Raw genomic sequence first — 21,424 nt, 5'->3', positions numbered from 1 at the left:
GCAGCTTGGACTTGCCCTTTACTTATCAGTATAATATAGAATGCTGTCAGTATCACATCTTTCATCAATTTCCCATGCACTGCAATAATCCAGCAATTACAGAATGAAATATTGTATGTGGTAAAAATCTTTGTGAAATTTTTACTAAATGTGCCTTACAGCTTGATTCACTAAAGTGTGCAAAACCTACCACACACAAGGAGCGTGGGGAAAAAAGCATGCGCACTCTATGCGTGGTACTGTCAGCATAGCGTGCGCTCTGTTGTTACTTTAATTAACATAGTAGCGGCCGTGCTAGTAAAGTATCGCAGTCGCGCTACCACAGATCATGCAGCATTTAGAAGGATTGTGCATGACTAAAGAGCGCACCCTACACTGACAAGACTGTGCGTAGTGCAGTAGGTGCTTGTGTGCAGTAGGTTTAGCAGACTTTAGTGAATCAAGTTGTTAGTGAATTGATGAAATTATGTGTCAGAACTGACCCCAGGAGGCATAGAAGCAAGTAACTTCAGGACATGTAGTCAGTTATGGTGTGAAAACCGATACTTTTACAGTATTTAAAGAGAACCCGAGGTGGGTTTGAAGAATATTATCTGCATACAGAGGCTGGATCTGCCTATACAGCCCAGCCTCTGTTGCTATCCCAAACCCCCCTAAGGTCCCCCTGCACTCTGCAATCCCTCATAAATTACAGCCACGCTGCTGACAAACAGCTTGTCAGAGCTGGCTGTGTTTATCTCTATAGTGTCAGTCTGCTGCTCTCCCCGCCTCCTGCAGAACTCCAGTCCCCGCCTGCATCCCTTCCCTCCCTGCTGATTGGAGGGAAGGGACGGGGGCAGGGAAAGGAGCTATGCAAGAGGCGGGGGAGCAGCTGAGACTGACACTACAGATGTAAACACAGCCTCACACCACGGCTGTGATTTATGAGGGATTGCAGAGTGCAGGGGGACCTTACTGGGGTTTGGGATAGCAACAGAGGCTGGGCTGTATAGGCAGATCCAGCCTCTGTATGCAGATAACATTCTTTAAACACACCTCGGGTTCTCTTTAAAGGGCAACTGTAGCAAGAGGGTTATGGATGCTACCATATTTATTTCTCTGTAAACAATACTAGTTGCCTGGCTGTCCTGCTGGTCTATTTGGCTGCAGTAGTGTCTGAGTCACACCAGAAACAAGCTTGCAGCTAATCTTGTCAGATCTGACAATAATGTCAGAAACACCCGATCTGCTGCATGCTTGTTCAGGGTCTATGACTAAAAGTATTAGAGGCAGAGGAACAGCAGGACAGCCAGGCAACTGGCATTGCTTAAGAGAAAATAAATATGCAGCCTCCATATCACTCTCGCTGCAGTTGTCATTTAACCTTTTGCGGCCACGCAAGTAAATCCTATGCCACATTTGTGGCTGCCCTAGGCTGATGCGGTGTAGGATTTACGCCACCCCCCGTTTCCGCTCCCGACGCGATCGTGCCCACCCGAGAGGGGAGATTAAGCTGTCATATGACAGCTGACATCTCCCCTCACTGATCAGGATGCAGGAGCCATCGCGTATGGCTCCTGGTTATGTGATTACTACGAACGATTGCCGGTGGATCGTAGTGATCCCTGTTACTGATGCGGCGGTAGGGGGGGAGAAGAGGATCCACTTACCTTCCTGTCGTTCCCCGGCGATCGGTGCTCCCCTCCGCTATGGCCGGCATCCCCGCTTGCTCTGACGTAAGTATCTGGTCCCAGCTTGATGACTGCCAGTATGAGCGGGGATGCTGGCCGGAGGGGTCCACAGCAGCTCATCGCTGGAGCCTGGGAGGTGAGTAAATGCTGCTGGCTACAGGGGGGGACATCTGGCTACAGGGAAGACGCCATGCCCAGCTACCAAGAGTGGGGATCCAACTGCCTGACACCCCCCCAAATGCGCCTCTCCCCCCCCCCCCCCCCCCCCCCCCCACACACAGGCAAAATCACCTGGTCCTTAAGGGGGGTCAGGCAGCCGGTCCCCAAATGGTTAGGTTGAGTACAAAACTGTCTCCCACTCCGAAAGGAACAAGATTACAAAACTTTATTAGGATGATACAACTCTGTACCAATGAGTGCACCAAAATAATGCCACCCCACCTTCAGGGATTTCTGGGATAATGCCACCCCACTGATCACTATGTGGGGTTTGGGCTTTCCCCAAAGGGAAAACATATTGTAGATACTAACACCTTTATTCAGTAACAAGTATAGCTTGAAGCAATGATAGTGCCTGTGTTTCGTGAAGCAGTGCTCTCTTCATCAGGGGTATCTTTGTTCAAAAGCTAGTAAAGGCCCATACACACGGGCTACAACTGTTGCTGGAAACACATGGCGCGCGCATGTTGCGGCAACAGGTCCTCCGTGTGTATGAGGTGCGCGCAAGGAACTGTTGCTAATCAGAGCTGTCGCCAGGCGATTGACTTGGCCAATCGCCGGCAACAGCTGTTGCAGCAACCGTCCCTAGTCTCAAGTCGGTGCGGTCGTGTGTATGCTAGTCTCTAGCAACTCTAGTGAGTCCGACAGTTCATTGAACCTGCGACAGAAGTTGCTGAGCAACAGTTTCCGCTATGTTGCAGACAGGTTGTTGCCGTGTGTGTATACAATCCTTGCTTGTATACAACTGCTGGAGACTTTCAACTGTTGCTTGTCTCCACGCAACTGCAGACATCCGTGCCTCGTGTGTATGTAGCTAAAGAGTTATGCTTCTGAGCAGTCTCTGCTAAGCACAGTACAAGGCTAGTACATGTGCTGTATGTATGGGGGGGAGGAGGAGGATATTATTCAAATTGAATACAGAAGGTGGACTGAGAACTCTAGCAGTGAGCCTATGTTCACATTATAAATCGCCAGTGCTATCCCAAGCGCTGAGCGAATTATTGAGAGTTTTTCAAAGCGCTTTTCCCTGCGCTTTGCACTTAAAAAAGTGCTGTTCTAAGCGCTTTTGCAGAGCGATTCATTTTTTCACTTCCTGACGACAGTCAGAAAGTGAACTTTCACCCAGAAATTAATAAATGCAATGTATATATTCATAGAAGCGCTCGGGAAATCGCTATACAACGCGTTTTTTCAAGTGCTTTGCGATTTCCCTATACCTTCCATTGAGCCAAAGTGCTCAGAAAATGGTACATGTAGCGCTTAAATGTGAACACTCTCATAGAGAATCATTGCACAAGTGCTTTTGGGGCGATTTCTAAAATCGCCAGCACTTAAAAATCCCACAAATGCTGATAGTGTGACCAAACCTTAAATAAAGGGTGGACCGGTGCGAGCATCCAGTCTTTAAAGAGAACCTGAACTGAGAATAAAAAGTCAAAATAACCATACACAGGTCATACTTACCTCCTATGTAGTCTACTCCTCAATCCCTTTCTCCTCTCCTGCGTACCATTTTTCCACTGTGATCAATGGAATTCTCCGTCCTCCATTTTGAAAATGTCCATTACCCCATAACAGCTTCCTGGTCAGCACACTGTTAAACTGTAATATCACCCACTTGATCCATAGGGAAACATGGACATTACCTTGCACATTCAGTTGTAACTGACAGCAGCTGATATATAACTGACAGCAACTGGTATACTGTATTTCAGTTCTGACAAAATATTGTCAGAAGTGGAAGGGATCACTGTAAGAAGAAAATGGTGAGCTTCTGAGAGGAACTAATGGTGAGGTTAGTATGTAATATTTATTTGCAGCTACGTCATGTTTATTTTAAATTATTTTACTCACTTCAGGTTCCCTTTAAAATGGGACAGGGCCAATTATAACAACAATTTGGTTGGTATGTAAATATAAACAGTGTACAAACAGACAAGCTGGTGAGGGTGTGACATCACGATGTGGGTGGAGCCGAATACTGCATCTATGCTGACAGTTAGGCTTACATTGAGCTAGCATCAAGGGAATACTGTACTATCTATTACAGATCAGGTGACTGACTCTACAGATTGTAAGTACAGTTTGTACCCTGTTTGTACAGTTTACTTTTTTTTTAGGACTACACTGCCCCTTTAAAAAATAAGAATAAGCATTCCACCTCTCATTTCCTCCCTATTCCTTTAGATTGTAAGCTCACAAGGGCAGGGCTCTCTCACCCTTTTGTGTCTTGGAATTGGTTATAAATTTTATTCATCATGTTACTTTTGTCACTGTCATTACCAATTCCGATTTTGGATCAATTCTGTATTATGTATATTGGTGTGGAAAACAAAAGTTTGCTTTCTTAATACAGAAAGAATTTGCGATAATTCAGGTTGGAGTGAGCTTGAGATGTCTCCCAGGGCAACACTTCTGAATATATGCAAATTAACCATTGTACCCTTAGAAGCTAAACACACCTCCAGAACCGTTGGAATGCAATGATGTGTCAACTTGTTATTTGTACAGAGCCATAATAATCCAACATGCATACATACTGTTTCGGGTTGGTTGATCCTCATCAGTGCATGGCATGGATTACTTTGGCTCTATGGAGTAGGACTGGTGTATACCACTGTCTGTAATATTATGTACCCCATGTTTTTTTTCTTACTTTGTACAGCACCACGGAATATGTTGGCGCTTTATAAATCAATAATAATAACAATAATAATTCCTACCAGATCTCTAACATAGCTGTGAAAAAGCTCATATGAATAAATAGAACACAACAATAATATTACAACACTGCCATCTTGTGGTTAAATGTTATATAGCATTCCATTAATAGTATACAGTAAACAGAAAAAATAATATTACTGTAGAAATATTACTGATTTATAAAGCGCCAACATATTCTGTGGTGCGGTACAGAGTAAAAAATAAACATGGGGTGCATAGTAATACATACAATAATATACACAAAATATCAACATTGGCACATACTACAGAATTGGTAGGCATCATTGTAATTATAGTGACCAATGTAACATGATTAACAAAATGTATAACATATTCCAATACACAAAAGGGGAGAGAGCTCTGCCCTTGCAATCTAAAGGAATAGGGAGGCGGGGCAATATACAATATGTATATCTACATTTTCTAGGTGATATTTAGTTAGGGAGCATAACTTGGCCAGAGGGTATGCTTGTTGAAAAAATTAGTTTTGAGGGATTTCAAAGGTTGGAGAGTGACATATGTGTTTTGGAAAGGGATTCCAGAGGAGGGATAAAGCACCTGAGAAATCTTGTATACATGAATGCAAAGAGGTGATTCTAGAGGATGGCAGAAGAAAGTTGTATGCAGATTTGAGACTGCAATTGAGTTGGTAACTGGAAACTAGTGAGTAACGGGAGAGAGATTGTGGAGAGCTTTGTAGGTTAGGGTTCAGAGCTTGAATTGGATCCTTTGGTTAATTGGCAGCCAATGAAGAGCTTGACAGAGAGGAGCAGCGGAGGAAGAGCGGGAAGAAAGATGAATGAGACAAGCAGCCAAGTTCAGTACAGTTGAAGGGGTGCCAGTCTGTTTGTTAGAAGTTTGCAAAAAATATTTGAATACCAGACCGCACTTAAAGGGAACCTAAATGGAACAGAAAAAAACAAGTTTAACTTACCTGGGGCTTCTACCAGCCCCCTGCAGCCACCCTGTGCCCCCGCCATTACTGAGTGATCCTCCAGTCCCCCACAGCAACTTTCTTTCGGACAGCCACCGCACATGCACGGCCGTGGCCATGTGCATCTTCAATCATGCTCTGTTGCTGGGAGTGTTCTGCACATGCGCAGTAGAGATTTCTACATACTGCGCATGTGCAGAGCATCGTGCAGTGAAGGCGCGGCACAGGATGTCTGCAGGAGGCTGGTAGAAGCCACAGGTAAGTTAAACTTGTTTTTTTTCTGTTTGATTTAGGTTCCCTTTAATGTTAATAAAATAAGTTGAGCCCAATATCATTATTAAGTCCTTGCAGTTCTAACATTTAATTAAAAAAATCCAAATGTTCTCTCTCCCTGTGATTGGCTCCCAATCCTAACACCACACCTCCATTATTTCAGTTATCTTGCCTTATTTTATTTTTATAACAGTCCCCCCCTCAAGTGACAGGCAGCCTATTGGGCCAATCAAAGTGCGGGGATCTCGTCCTAGAAAGTCACTGGACCTGACAGGGTCGAGAGTGGGACAATTGGAGCAGCTGTTCGTTTTGTGGGCATCGCGAGTAAGTTAGTAGCGCATGTTACAGCAGTAGCTTGCGTACTTTGAAGATTTTACTTGCACTGCCACACTAAGCTACGCTGCTTGAGCGGCGCAGCTTAGTGAATCAACCCCTACTGAATTGTTTGTGAGCCAGATGTAGCCATCAAAAGAGCCACATCTGGCTCCCTCTGGCTCCCGAGCCATAGGTTCCCTACCCCTGCTCTAGTCTAGAGATAATAGTGACATCTCTAGAGACAATAGAGTGTCTGGGTCCTGACTAGGAGAGAGAGATTTCCTCAACAAACTAAACTGGAGTAGGTAGGACAGTTCTGCTCAAATTGCTGTCACAACCAGGGGCATAACTAGAGGGGGGCCCAGAGCTGTGGTAGACCCCAACTACTAACCTTCCCTTCCTCTGATAAAGGGGACTGTACTTCAGATCAGGTGGTTTTGTGGCTCCACTTGTTATGGGTGTGAAGATGTTGATGGCCACACTTGTTTTATGGCCCTTGTGAAATGGGCCCCCAGGGGAGGCAAGGGAAGGGGTGTGATTTCTGACGTTCGATCCAATCTGCTCCTTCTATAAATTATTATTTTGAGGGGGGCCAGAGGAGGATAAAGAATAATAATTGCTATATTTGAACTGTAGGTTATGCTGGGACCATGATTAATAAAAGTTACAACATCTACATCCAAAACAGTCAGAATGTGTCGGTAGGTGACACCTTTCGATTCATCGATGATCAACGCTTCCTGGCTCCCAGCTGTGTAACAGGTAAATGCTTCCCCCATCTACAAGAGTCTGGTCCTGTAATAGGTCTGCACAACTATGGAGCACATTTAACGTTTACCATGTTTGTCTCTCCAATAGAATCTGATACTCGGAGCTACACCTGTGTGTACAGTGTGACCCAAACAGATACCGCCTCCCAGATGCCAAACGCCGGTGATGGCTGCCCAGAGAATGCGCTGACGGGAATCAGCTGCGATAGCGGAGTCGGTAAGCAGAGCGATCATCATTGGTCTGTGAGATTGCCTTGTGCTGTACTTTAACCAACATTGAGAGCTCAGTGCATAAAGTGCATCAACCTGCTTCTCGTTAAAGGGTACCTGAAATGGCAGCATTGGGTATATTTATACTTACCTGGGGCTTCCACAAGCCCCATGAGGTGCGGGGTGTCCCTCACTGTCCTGTTTGGCTCCTCTGTTTTGCTTGTAATAGCTCCTGGTAATCCGACCAGTCTCAGCCAGTTGTGCACTTATGCGCATCCGCGATCTGGCCGGTGTGCGCCCCCGCCAAGATCCTTTGCTTGGGAGCGCATGACGGAGGGTGCATGGGTGGCCGGGCAGCGCATGCGCAGAAGAGGGTGACTGGTCGGATTACTGGGAGGTATTACTAGAGAACAGAGGGGCCGGAGAGGACGGGATGCAAGTAGAAATACCCTTACGTAAGTAAAAATTTGAGACAGAGAACATAGCATGCCAATCAGAGCAGTTCCTAAGCTATATAGTTTTCAGTGTGAGGGAGTAGATATCCCTCTCCTCCGCAGAAGCCAGAGGTGGCCTCCAGTATTAGGTAGCCCCCCTGTATTAGTAGCCAGATGTGAGACTCCCCGTATAGGTAGCCAGAGTAGGTCCCAGTATGAAGTAGTCTTACATAGCTCCTTCCCCCATGCATAGCTAGATTGGTCCCCCAGAATCAGTAGTCAGAGGAGGCCTAAATATTAGGTAGCCAGATATAGCCCCTCCCCTCAAGCGCCCACCCCCTTCCAAGTAGCAGGTTGCAGGAGGTAGCCAGGAGTAGCCCCCCAGTATATGGGGTAGCCAGATGTAACAGCCCCCAAGGATAGGTAGCCATATGTAGCTCCCCCCTCCCGCTGTATAGGTGGCCAGATGTAGCCCCCCTCAGTATTGGTAACCAAAAGGTGCCCCGAGTATAAGGTTGCCCCCTAGCCTGAGCAGGCAGGTGTGGCACCCTAATTAGTGGAAGTAGTGAGCAACGCTGGAGACAGAGCAGCCCAGAGGCACAGGAACCTCGCTTGGAGCCCGAAAGGAGGAGAGGTTTTACTACGGCCGCTTCCTGCTGCCATAAATTTCCGCAATGGAACAAGGAAGCACAGAAGGGGAACTTGAGGAGAAGAAGGGGCGGAGTCAGGCCACCTTCCCCGGAGGCCGAGTCCCAGAGTGCCCGCTGCTTCCCCCTCCATCACTGCACTACAGGCGGACACCTGCTTCGCCCGCCCCTAGAAACTGGGCTGATACAGAGAGCATACCGGAGCAAGAGGTAAGTGACTCGCCATCTGGGGTCCAGAAGAAGTGTGTGGGGTCAGCCTACCTCTTTACCTCCTGATCTCCAATAGCTGCAGCAGCGTCAGCTCAGCTGGTGGCGGCAGAACTTCTTAATTCCTAAGTACTGAAAAGTTATTTTTTAGAGAAGATAAAAAATGGCTGACCTCCTGGGAGGAATGGCCATGTGTCAGAACGCTATACTTCATGCTCTCCCTTCTGCAGGTGATCTCAGCGGCCAGACAGAGGTCTCAAATCTTCAGGATGCAGCACAGGAGGAGGAGCCACAGCCAGACTGGGGGGAGTGCCGCATCCAAGCAGAGCACAGATCGCTGGACAGCCTTGAGCGCTACCAAATTGACGGTATATTATATAGTGCTCTGTATAGTGCTGCTGTCTGTACATTGCTGTACAGAGGGAAATTCATGCAATCGACTCTGGCCTGTCTCTCACTATAGCACAAGACGGCGCTTGCTTAGCTGTTCTTTATCTGTCAATATGCTTTCTCTGCGAAGAATCTAACATGAGTACAGTGCCTCCCGATTTCCCCCCACACAGCGCACGATTAGAGATGTCGCGAACGGTTCGCCTGCGAACGGTTCCAGGCGAATTTTGGGGGTTCACTTTTGCGGAAGTTCGATTCGCCCCATAATGCTCTATTGAGCAAAACTTTGACCCTCCATATTACTGTCAGCAGACATGTTATTGTCAAACACACTTCTCTCACTGCTGGAGGCCCGCCCACCCTCCTCCTCCTCCTCCACCTCCACCTCCACCTCCACCTCCACCTCCTCCTCCTCCACCTCCTCCAAGCAAGGTCCTTTATACCATTTGACTCAGTTGTCTGCCTACACTAATTAGTTATGGGACAGCTGATACACACTCTGCTAGGGAGATTTTAATTAGCCTCGTGTGGGTCTCCACCTCCCTCCTCCCACCTGAGGGAGGAGGGTCTCTTCTGCCAGGGAATTATACTATTTTAAAAAGCAGTATACATCATACCATGGCTGGGAATCGAACCCAGCTCTTACTGTGTGGTGGCCAAGCCACCCTAACCACTGTACCACTACGGTAGTAAGTGAAGCTGGCCTAAAAATTACCATTTATGCTCAATGCAATAGAAACAGGTTGCTTACAGGGAACCTTAACTGAGAGTGATATGGATGTTTCCTGTAAACAATACCAGTTGCCTGGCAGTCCAGCTGATCTTTGTGACTGCAATAGTGGCTGAATCACACCCTGAAACAAGCATGCAGCTAATCCAGTCTGACTTCAGTCAGAGCACCTGATCTGCATGCTTGTTCAGGGGCTGTGGCTAAAAGTATTAGAGATACAGGATCAGCAGGTGATTCAGGCAACTGGTATTATTTTAAAAGGAAAAATCCATATCCTTCTCCGTTTAGGTTCCCTTTAAGGATTTGTAGCATAAAAGCCAACTCACATTGGCTGGGATTTGAACCTGGGTCTCACTGTGTGGTGGGCATGCACCCTAACCACTGTACCAACTGAAGCTGGCCTAAAAATTACCATTTATGCTCAATGCAAGAGAAAAAGTAGACAAGACAAATAACATTTATATCGCACTTTTCTCCTGGCGGACTCAAAGCACCAGAGCTGCAGCCACTAGGGCATGCTCTATAGGCAGTAGCAGTGTTAGGAAGACTTGCCCAAGGTCTCCTACTGAATAGGTGCTGGCTTACTGAACCGACAGAGCTGAGATTTGAGCTCTGGTCTCCTGTGTCAGAGGCAGAGCCCTTAACCATTACACCATGCAGTCACTCCTTACAGATATGTAGCCAGACATGGCCTTCTCTTTTGTGTTCAACAGTTGTCCAAAGAGAACCCCAGATAGCCAGGTAGATTCATATCTCTCTCTCTTCCTAACACAGCCCCTGAACACGCATGCAGATCAGGTGCTCTGACTGAAGTCAGACTGGATTAGCTGCATGCTTGTTTCAGGGTGTGATTCAGCCACTATTGCAGTCACAAAGATCAGCTGGACTGCCAGGCAACTGGTATTGTTTACAGGAAACATCCATATCACTCTCAGTTAAGGTTCCCTGTAAGCAACCTGTTTCTATTGCATTGAGCAGCATAAATGGTAATTTTTAGGCCAGCTTCAGTTGGTACAGTGGTTAGGGTGCATGCCCACCACACAATGAGACCCAGGTTCAAATCCCAGCTAATGTGAGTTGGCTTTTATGCTACAAATCCTTAAAGGGAACCTAAACGGAGAAGGATATGGATTTTTCCTTTTAAAATAATACCAGTCGCCTGAATCGCCTGCTGATCCTGTATCTCTAATACTTTTAGCCACAGCCCCTGAACAAGCATGCAGATCAGGTGCTCTGACTGAAGTCAGACTGGATTAGCTGCATGCTTGTTTCAGGGTGTGATTCAGCCACTATTGCAGTCACAAAGATCAGCTGGACTGCCAGGCAACTGGTATTGTTTACAGGAAACATCCATATCACTCTCAGTTAAGGTTCCCTGTAAGCAACCTGTTTCTATTGCATTGAGCATAAATGGTAAATTTTAGGCCAGCTTCACTTACTACTGTAGTGGTACAGTGGTTAGGGTGACTTGCCCACCACACAGTGAGAGCTGGGTTCGATTCCCAGCCATGGTATGATGTATACTGGTTTTTAAAATAGTATAATTCCCTGGCAGAAGAGACCCTCCTCCCTCCGGTAGGAGGGAGGAGGGAATAGCTAGAAGGGGAGGTGGGAGGAGGAGGAGGAGGAGGGGACCCACAAGAGGCTAATTAAAATCTCCCTAGCAGAGTGTGTAGCAGCTGTCCCATAACTAATTAGTGTAGGCAGACAACTGAGCCAAATGGTATAAAAGACCTTGCTTGGAGGAGGGAGGGTGGGTCCTCCAGCAGTGATGTGTATTTCACTCAATGAGGTGTGCCTCCAGGTATTAGAGCTCTTGAAACATGTTTTCTATCATTTTTCTAGCCAGTAGAATTTTTTTAAAATTATAAAAGTTCGCCTCCCCATTGAAGTCTATTGCGGTTCACGAACTTTTTCAGGAGCCGAACCTTTCGCGGAGGTTCGCGAACAGGGTTCGCGAACCGAAAATCGGAGGTTCGCGACATCTCTACGCACGATCTGCCTGGCGGATCGATGTGGCTGAGCTCTGGCCAAGAGCATTGTTCTACCCACTCACCCTGCCCACTCACTGCTTCTCGTGCACCACTCACTCTGTCGACCCTTCTTTCTGCATAGCAACCAAACGCATTGCTAGTCTCAAAGGTCGCATCCTCCACTTTGTACTGTCACCTGAGAGATTGAGTCCCAATCCCTATCAAGCGGCAGACCTCGCACGAGTGTAAGAGACTTAATCAAGCCTGTTTATAGGGGCAGGCGAGATGAGTTGCCACCCATACTTCAGTGCTGGAAGAGGGAGCAACATGAGCATGGAGGGAGAAGGGGGGACATCTCGGCATGCTGCATAGTATGCAGACATTTAGGTTTAGCGGTAGCAGTGCTTCTCTTGCCTCCTCCGCCGGAGCCCAGGGACATGCGTCCTCCTGTCATTGCTCACCTCTCACTCTAGTGTCCAGCAATCGAGATTCTGGGCACTAGAGCGAGAGGTGAGCAGAGAGGATGAATGTGCATCGGCAGAGGAAGTAAGAGAACCAATTCTGCTGCTGCACATGATACTTATGCATAGACTCGCTAAGATGGGGGAGCAAGGGGGGGGCACAACACCTCCAGGGAAGCTATATTGGGGAAAGGCTCTATATCCAGCTAGCTATGCTACAGGGTCTTCTGGCTGCCTATTGTTGGGGGACATGATCTGGCTACCTATACTGGGGGGAAGGAGCACTACATCTGGCTACCTATACTACAGAGGTCATGTGGTTGGGAGTTCTATGCCTGGCCCCTAGGCTCGGGATTGGGGGTGGGGCTGCACCTGGCTACCTAATACTGGAGGCTCCTGTAACTACCTATACTGAGTGGGGCTGCATCTGCAAACCTAATACTGGGTCTGGGTGCTATTCTTGCTACTGATTCTAGGGGCCCTGTGTGGCTACATCTAGCTACCTATTATTAGGGGCGTATATTATAAAAATGGCATTTCAAAATTATGGTGCAAGGTGATTCCGTTAATGAAATCTTGTTACTAACGTTATTTAACGTTTTAGAACATTTCTAAAGTGTTAAAAACATTGGTAACAAGATGTAATTACCGGCATCTAGCATTTATTCTACACTACCTGCTCCTGGTGATCGCATCTCCTTCACTTCCTGGTTAGCTTGCAGGTTAGCTGCAGCCAGCCTGTCACCATGCGGGGGTTGAAGCTGCATGGTGATTGGCTGGCTGCAGGACACCTGTAAACTAACCAGGAAGAGGAGGAGACACGGATACCATGATCAGGTCATGTATACTGGTAACTACACCCCTGCCTATTTTCACACTGAACCTCTACTTATGCCTAACCCTAAGACCCTTCAGGTGCCTAACCCTAACCACTTCACCCCCGCTGCCTAACACTAACCACTCCACCCTTGCTTCCTAACACTAACCACTCCACCCCTGCTGCCTAACCCTAACCACGCTACCCCACTGCCTAACCTTAACGACTCCACGCGCACTATTGGCAGCATCGCGTGCATTATTACCTTTAGACAGTAGAGTGCTTGCTATGCACAGCATAGTGAGCACTTAGCCAATAGCCAATTTAACACAATAGGCTGCCTGTCATTGGGCCAATCAAAGTGCAGGGATCACTTCCTTTAAAGTTACTGGACCCGAAGGGGTCCAGGGCCGCATGAATGGAGCGCCCGTGATTGGCTAAGCGATCGTTATGCTTTGCATAGCGAGCACTCCTCTGACTAAAGGTAATAATGCACGCGATGCTGCCAATAGTGCGCGTAGCGTGCATTAAGGCGTGCAGGGTTAAATAGCGCGAGTAACAGAAGTTTACTTGCGCTATTTTTCTTAGTGAATCAACCCCAATGTCTTTCATTGTTACAGCTTTGTATTGATGGTAATAATCTTTCATTCTTTTTAATGAACTCACACTAATTAATGACTTGTTTTCAGGACTCCAGAGAGAGCTGCCAAAGACCTCCTCCCCCGTCGCCTGGGATCACGTGACGCCATCTTTAGATATCTCAGACCTAACCAATGGACTTGAACAAGTGACACTGGATCAGAGCAACGGCCCTGACGCTTTAGCCAACGGTGACGATATTGTACTGTGATACACTCTAATAAGTTTAAAGGGGACCTTGTTTTTGCACAGGGATTTTTTTTTTTTATTCATTTTTTTTTTACGTATTTAGTATCAGCATTATGTGTACAGGGTTGAGGTGTCTGGCATGCTGGTGAAAAGTGTATGGACAGTTTTTAAGGTTATTTAAAAAGATAACTATACTATCACAAATATATAAATTGGCTCTAATTGTCACCTGGATGAATAAAGCGTTACTCATTTTGCCACCCTGAGAAGCGCCGTGATTAACACTTTACCTAAGCTCCTCGTACTCAGAGCCGGTTCTCTCATGAAGCAAGGTGAAACATTTGCATCAGGCACAGAGATTACAGGGGCAGGATGTTTGTACTGTGAAGAAGTCATCATTGGGGAAAAGCAGCTTGTTGTGCTGTGTGGGGAGTCTGACAGTGACTGAGGAGGGGGGAGAGCAGCAGTGTTTCATTGGACTTGCACAGCAGAAGGGAGGAGGTGGCACTGCTGTCCTGCCTGAGGAGGAATGGAGTGGCTGAGGGTGAGCAGTTTGTATGTCACAGACTCACAGCCAGTCAGTGTGTTATTGTGTTGAGCTGCAGCATGTCATCCTAGCCTCCGTTGAAGTGCAGTTACAGCCGGAAACGGCCATCAGGCACCTGTCCCCAGCACCCACCGCACCACCACACTCTGCAAGATGGTATGTTACCTCTTTTAGCTACGTTTTTGTACTGCTAATTTGTGCCTCGCTATTGGAATAAAGCAACTGCAGTGCCGATTGCCTTCCTCATCTTCTTAATTTATATCTACACCGCCTTTATTTTGATCTGAGCATGCAGAGTGCACCACAGCGTGAGAAGAGTGTGTGTGAACCTTGCCTGCACCATCCCAGTGTCAGCTGTCTTGAGCTGCAATGCCAACTATTCCTCTCTCCTTCTGCTTTCCTGCAGCATGTCATGTCTCAAGTTGTTACATATGCTCCCTTGCTGACTGAGAACATTAAAAGAGAACTGTAGTGAGAGGTATATGAAAGCTGCCATATTTATTTCCTTTTAACCACTTGAGGACTGCAGTCTTTTCACCCCTTAAGGACCAGAGCCTTTTTTCCATTCAGACCACTGCAGCTTTAACGGTTTATTGTTCGATCATACAACCTACTATTTAAATGAATTTTCCCTCCTTTTCTTGTCACTAATACAGCTTTCTTTTGGTGCCATTTGATTGCTGCTGTGATTTTTAGTTTTTATTATATTCATCAAAAAATACTTGAATTTTGTAAAAAAAAAAAATGATTATTTTAACTTTCTGTGCTGACATTTTTCAAATAAAGTAAAATTTGTATATACATTTTTGTCCATATTTATTGTGCTGCATGACTTTGATAAAGAAAAAATCCAATTAGGCCTAGTGCACACCGGAGCGTTTCCGCTGCGGTTTGCGATCTGCTTGCGGGTGCGGATCCGCTAGGGTAATGTATTTCAATGGGCTGGTGCACACCAGAGCGGGAGGCGTTTTGCAGAAACGCATACTCCCGGGCTGCTGCAGATTTTGGATTGCGGATGCGTTTCTGCCTCAATGTTAAGTATAGGAAAACCGCAAACCGCTCTGAAAAACGGCACTTCAGAGCGGTTTGCCAGGCGTTTTTTGTTACAGTAGCTGTTCAGTAACAGCTTTACTGTAACAATACATGAAATCTACTATACCAAAACCGCTACACAAAACCGCAAAACGCTAGCTGAAACGCTGCAGAAAAATAAGAAAAAGCGTTTCAAAATCTGCTAGCATTTTGCGGATCTGCTAGCGGTTTTTGGTGTGCACTAGGCCTATGTGTATATTTATTGGTTTGGGTAAAAGTTATAGCGTTTACAAACAAAGTGAATTTTCCCATTTTGAAGCATCTCTGACTTTTCTGAGCACCTGTCATGTTTCATGAGGTGCTAAAATTCCAGGATAGTATAAATACCCCCCAAATGACCCCATTTTGGAAAGAAGACATCCCAAAGTATTCACTAAGATGCATGGTGAGTTCATAGAAGATTTTATTTTTTGTCACAAGTTAGCGGAAAATGACACTGTGACAAAAAAAAAAAAAAAAGTTTCCATTTCTGCTAACTTGTGACAAAAAAAAATGAAATCTGCCACGGACTCACCATGCCCTTCTCTAAATACTTTGGGATGGCTACTTTCCAAAATGGGGTCATATGTGGGATGTGTTTACTGTCCTGGCATTTTGGGGGTGCTAAATTGTAAGCACCCCTGTAAAGCCTAAAGGTGCTCATTGGACTTTGGGCCCCTTAGCGCACCTAGACTGCAAAAAAGTGTCACACGTGATATCGCCGTACTCAGGAGAAATAGTATAATGTGTTTTGGGGTGTATTTTTACATATACCCATGCTGGGTGGGAGAAATATCTCTGTAAATGAGATTTTTTTTTTTTTAACACACAATTGTCCATTTACAGAGATATTTCTCCCACCCAGCATGGGTATGTGTAAAAATACACCCCAAAACACATTATACTACTTCTCCTGAGTACGGCGATACCACATGTGTGACACTTTTTTGCAGCCTAGGTGCGCTAAACCTAGGTTCTCAACGTGTGGTACGCATAACAAATTTAGAGTTTTAGAAAGTGATAAATCTTATTTAAACAACACCAAATTAGTGTTTTAGCTAATTAAAAGCAATAGTAAAATGTTTGGAAAGTGATTAGAACCAATTATCATGTACTACGATTAAATATATATTATTCAAGGGGTACTTGTGATAATGTTTCCTATGCTAGGGGGTACTTGGAGAGTACAGGGTTTTAAAAGGGGTACATACCAATAAAATGTTGAGAAACACTGCGCTAAGAGTCCCAACGTCCTATGAGTACCTTTAGGATTTCACAGGTCATTTTGAGGCATTTGGTTTCTAGACTACTCCTCACGGTTTAGGGCCCCAAAAATGCCAGGGCAGTATAGGAACCCCACAAGTGACCCCATTTTAGAAAGAAGACACCCCAAGGTATTCCGTTAGGAGTACGGTGAGGAGTTGTTGTTTTTTTTTGTCACAAGTTAGCGGAAATTGATTTTTATAGTTTTTTGTTTTTTTTACAAAGTGTCATTTTCCACTAACTTGTGACAAAAAAATAAAATCTTCTATGAACTCACCATACACCTAATGGAATACCTTGGGGTGTCTTCTTTCTAAAATGGAGTCACTTGTGGGGTACCTATACTGCCCTGGCATTTTAGGGGCCCTAAACCGTGAAGAGTAGTCTGGAAACCAAATGCCTCAAAATGACCTGTGAAATCCTAAAGGTACTCATAGGACGTTGGGCCCTTTAGCACACCTAGGCTGCAAAAAAAGTGTCACATGTGGTATCGCCGTACTCAGGAGAAGTAGTATAATGTGTTTTGGGGTGTATTTTTACACATACCCATGCTGGGTGGAAGAAATACTGTATCTCTGTAAATGAGATTTTTTTTGATTTTTTTTTTACACACAATTGTCCATTTACAGAGATATTTCTCCCACCCAGCATGGGTATGTGTAAAAATACACCCCAAAACACATTATACTACTTCTCCTGAGTACGGCGATACCACATGTGTGACACTTTTTTGCAGCATAGGTGCGCTAAGGGGCCCAACGTCCTATGAGTACCTTTTGGATTTCACAGGTAATTTTGAGGCATTTGGTTTCTAGACTACTCCTCACGGTTTAGGGCCCCAAAAATGCCAGGGCAGTATAGGAACCCCACAAGTGACCCCATTTTAGAAAGAAGACACCCCAAGATATTCCGTTAGGAGTATGGTGAGTTCATAGAAGATTTTTTTTTTTTTGTCAGAAGTTAGCGGAAATTGATTTTTATTGTTTTTTTTTTTCACAAAGTGTCATTTTCCACTAACTTGTGACAAAAATAAAATCTTCTATGAACTCATCATACACCTAACGGAATACCTTGGGGTGTCTTCTTTCTAAAATGGGGTCACTTGTGGGGTTCCTATTAGCCCTGGCATTTTAGGGGCCCAAAACCGTGAGGAGTGGTCTAGAAACCAAATGCCTCAAAATGACTGTTCAGGAGTATAAGCATCTGCAAATTTTGATGGCAGGTGGTCTATGAGGGGCCGAATTTTTTGGAACCGGTCATAAGCAGGGTGGCTTCTTAGATGACAGGTTGTATTGGCACTGAAGTGCAGGAAGCGCAGGATGTTCTCAAATCGTGACCTGGACATGGCAGCAGAGAACATGGGCATGTGATGTATTGGGTGCGTAGACCAATAAGACCGCAATACATTATTTTTTACTAGACCCATGTTAAGGAGAAGGCCCCAAAAAATGTTACAATGTAGAGAAACCGAGAGCCCAATATAGTGTAGTATGTTAAAGAGAATCTGTATTGTTAAAATCGCACAAAAGTAAACATACCAGTGCGTTAGGGGACATCTCCTATTACCCTCTGTCACAATTTCACCGCTCCCCGCCGCATTTAAAGTAGTCAAAAACTGTTTTAAAAAGTTTGTTTATAAACAAACAAAATGGCCACCAAAACAGGAAGTAGGTTGATGTACAGCATGTCCACACATAGAAAATACATCCATACACAAGCAGGCTGTATACAGCCTTACTTCTGAATCTCAAGAGATCACTTGTGTGTGTTTACCTTCTGTCCCCAGCTTCTCTCATGCACTGAACATTACAGGCTTCCTGCAGACAGCTCTGCCTATGTCGTTAATTCCTTAGTATGTGACAGACCAGCTCCTTTCACAGCCTCCAGAGGAGGATTTTTATCCAGCTCTCTTCTATCACTGATAAGATAGCAGAGAAGCTGCTGGCTTATGTAAATAAAACACACACTGGAGTGTGCATAGAGGAACAGTTCAACACTGAAGAACTTGGCAGCCTTCCAGACGCAGGCCGACAAGTCTGACAGGGGAAAGATACATTGATTTATTACAGAGATGGTTATAGTAGAAAGAGCTGCAGCAAGCCAGATCACATTAGAATAGGTTTAGGAACTTGTAGGATGGTAGAAAAAACGTTGTAATTTTTGTTACAGAGTCACTTTAAGCATAAATGAAGTAAAGGTTATCGTGAGAAAATTATACTCACAAACGTGGGTTACCACAAAGGCAACCACTGTATAGGGCAGGTGAGGAGATTAGACCTGTCCTCACTCAGGGATAAGAAGTCGCTCTCTGTAGATGCGAAAGGGGGTAGATCGCCCCTCCACCAGGGGTGGACACGGTATAGCAGTAGGAGAACAGAGGCACCAGCAGGATAAAAGCGGATAAAAACTTTAAAATTTGCTGGGAGGAAGTGGTGGACTTACCTCCATAAAGCAGACACGAAAGACTGTCTGAATAGTAGCAATCACATTTATTAAATAGTACCCCAAAAAAGTGCAACGCGTTTCGCAGGCACAGCCCACTTCATCAGGCAATAAACGTGGTGACAAAACAGAATTTCGGCAATAGCAGGTGTAGCGCCTGACTGTCTTTCATGTCTGCTTTATGGAGGTAAGTCCACCACTTCCTCCCAGAAAATGTTAAAGTTTTTATCCGCTTTTATCCTGCTGGCACCTCTCTTCTCCTACTGCTCCAAAAAAGTTTTAAGTTTGGAAATGTGGAGTGGTTTCCACCGAAAAGGCTGGGCGTGGTAGCTTCTTGGATTGGCGGTTGTGTATTGTGTGGCATAATGGTTTGGCCGGGTGATCAGAAGCCCGCAGGGGGCAGATTAGGACCTGATCTGATGGATAGGAGTGCTAGGGGGTGACAGGTGGTGACAGGAGGTGATTGATGGGTGTCTAAGGGGGTGATTAGAGGGGAGAATAGATTCAATCAATGCACTGGGGAGGTGATCGGAAGGGGGTCTGAGGGGGATCTGAGGGTTTGGACGAGTGATCAGGAGCCCACATGGGGCAAATTTGGGCCTGATCTGAAGGTTAGGTGTGCTAGGGGGTGAAAGGTGGTGACAGGAGGTGATTGATGGGTGTCTCAGGGTGTGATTAGAGGGGGGATAGATGCAAGCAATGCACTGGGGAGGTGATCGGGGGGAGGGGGGGTCTGAGGGCGATCTGAGGGTGTGGGCGGGTAATTGGGTGCCCGCAAGGGGCAGATTAGGGTCTGATCTAATGGGTAGCAGTGACAGGTGGTGACAGCGGATGATTGATGGGTGATCAGTGGGTGATTAGAGGGGAGAACAGATATAAATAATGCACTGGGGAGGTGATCGGGGGGGGGGGGGTGACAGGGGGTGACAGGGTGATTGATAGGTGATCAGGGTGCAATTAGAGGGGAGAATAAATGCAAGCAATGCACTAGCGAGGTGATCAGGGGGGGTCTGAGGGCGATCTGAGGGTGTGGGCGGGTGATTGGGTGCCTGCAAGGGGAAGATGAGGGTCTAATCTGATGGGTATGATGGGTAGCAGTGACAGGTGGTGACAGGGGGTGATTGATAGGTGATCAGGGTGCGATTAGAGGGGAGAATAGATGCAAGCAATGCACTGGGGATCAGGGGGGGTCTGAGGGCAATCTGAGGGTGTGTGCGGGTAATTGGGTGCCCGCAAGTGGCAGATTAGGGTCTGATCTGATGGGTAGCAGTGACAGGGGGTGATTGATGGGTGATTAGTGGGTGATTAGAGGGGAGAACAGATGTAAATATTGCACTGGGGAGGTGATAAGGAGGGGTCTGCCGGCAATCTGATGGTGTGGGCGGGTGTTTGGGTGCCCGCAAGGGGCAGATTAGGGTCTGATCTGATGGGTAGCAGTGACAGGGGGTGACGGTGTGATTGATAGGTGATCAGGGTGCGATTAGAGAGGAGAATAGATGCAAGCAATGCACTGGGGAGGTGATCAGGGGGGTCTGAGGGCAATCTGAGGGTGTGGGCGGGTAATTGGGTGCCCGCAAGTGGCAGATTAGGGTCTGATCTGATGGGTAGCAGTGACAGGGAGTGATTGATGGGTGATCAGTGGGTGATTAGATGGGAGAACAGATGTAAGCAATGCACTTGGGAGGTGATCCGAGGGGGGTCTGCGAGCGATCTGAGGGCGTGGGCAGGTGATCAGGTGCCCGCAAGGGGCAGGTTAGGGTCTGAGCTGATGGGTGGCAGTGACAGGGGGTGAGTGAAGGGTGGTTGACAGGTGATCAGTGGGTGATTACAGGGGAGGATAGATATATACAGTACATGGGGGGGTCTGGGGAGGATCTGAGGGGGTGGGGGTGATCAGGAGCCCCCAGGGGGCAGTTTAGGACCTATTCTAAAAAATAGCATTGACAGATTGTGACAGGTGGTGATTGATGGGTGATTAGGGGGGTGATTGGGTGCAAACAGGGGGTGTGTGTGTGTGTGTGTGTGTGTGTGTGTGTGTGTGTGTGTGTGTGTGTGTGTGTGTGTGTGTGTGTGTGTGTGTGTGTGTGTGTGTGTGTGTGTGTGTGTGTGTGTGTGTGTGTGTGTGTGTGTGTGTGTGTGTGTGTGTGTGTGTGTGTGTGTGTGTGTGTGTGTGTGTGTGTGTGTGTGTGTGTGTGTGTGTGTGTGTGTGTGTGTGTGTGTGTGTGTGTGTGTGTGTGCGGTCCTTGCGGGGTCCACTTTGCCGCCGCCCATAGGTAGTGGGCGGTCGGCATGTGGTTAAGCAATACCAGTTACCTGGTTATCCTGCTGAGCCTCTGACTTTAATACATTTGGCCATAGACCCTGAACAAGCATGCAGCAGATCAGGTGTTTCTGACATTTTTGTCAGATCTGACAAGATTAACTGCATGCCTGTTTCTGGTGTTATCCAGACACTCCTGCAGCCAAATAGATCAGCAGGGCTGCCAGGTAACTGGTATT

The 21,424-nt window shown here is 46.4% G+C and overlaps 1 protein-coding gene across 2 annotated transcripts in view; it reads left to right on the top strand.

Moving 5' to 3' along the window:
- LOC137542575 (uncharacterized) overlaps positions 1 to 14,905 on the top strand; it is an 83,727-nt gene extending 68,822 nt beyond the window's left edge. Inside the window, exons 11-14 of one of the 2 annotated variants that reach the window (XM_068264598.1) lie at positions 6,772 to 6,897; positions 6,994 to 7,122; positions 8,634 to 8,771; positions 13,464 to 14,902. In XM_068264598.1, the coding sequence (XP_068120699.1) occupies positions 6,772 to 6,897; positions 6,994 to 7,122; positions 8,634 to 8,771; positions 13,464 to 13,624 (554 nt within the window). In that variant the 3' untranslated portion in view covers positions 13,625 to 14,902. Of the gene's footprint in view, positions 1 to 6,771; positions 6,898 to 6,993; positions 7,123 to 8,633; positions 8,772 to 13,463 lie in introns of both variants that reach the window. The other variant, XM_068264599.1, reaches the window with a different exon arrangement.
- The last annotated feature ends 6,519 nt before the right edge of the window (positions 14,906 to 21,424 follow it).

This window comes from Hyperolius riggenbachi, chromosome 12 (assembly GCF_040937935.1).
Source record: "Hyperolius riggenbachi isolate aHypRig1 chromosome 12, aHypRig1.pri, whole genome shotgun sequence".
NCBI lineage: Eukaryota > Metazoa > Chordata > Amphibia > Anura > Hyperoliidae > Hyperolius > Hyperolius riggenbachi.
This window is presented reverse-complemented; position numbering and strand designations above follow the sequence as displayed.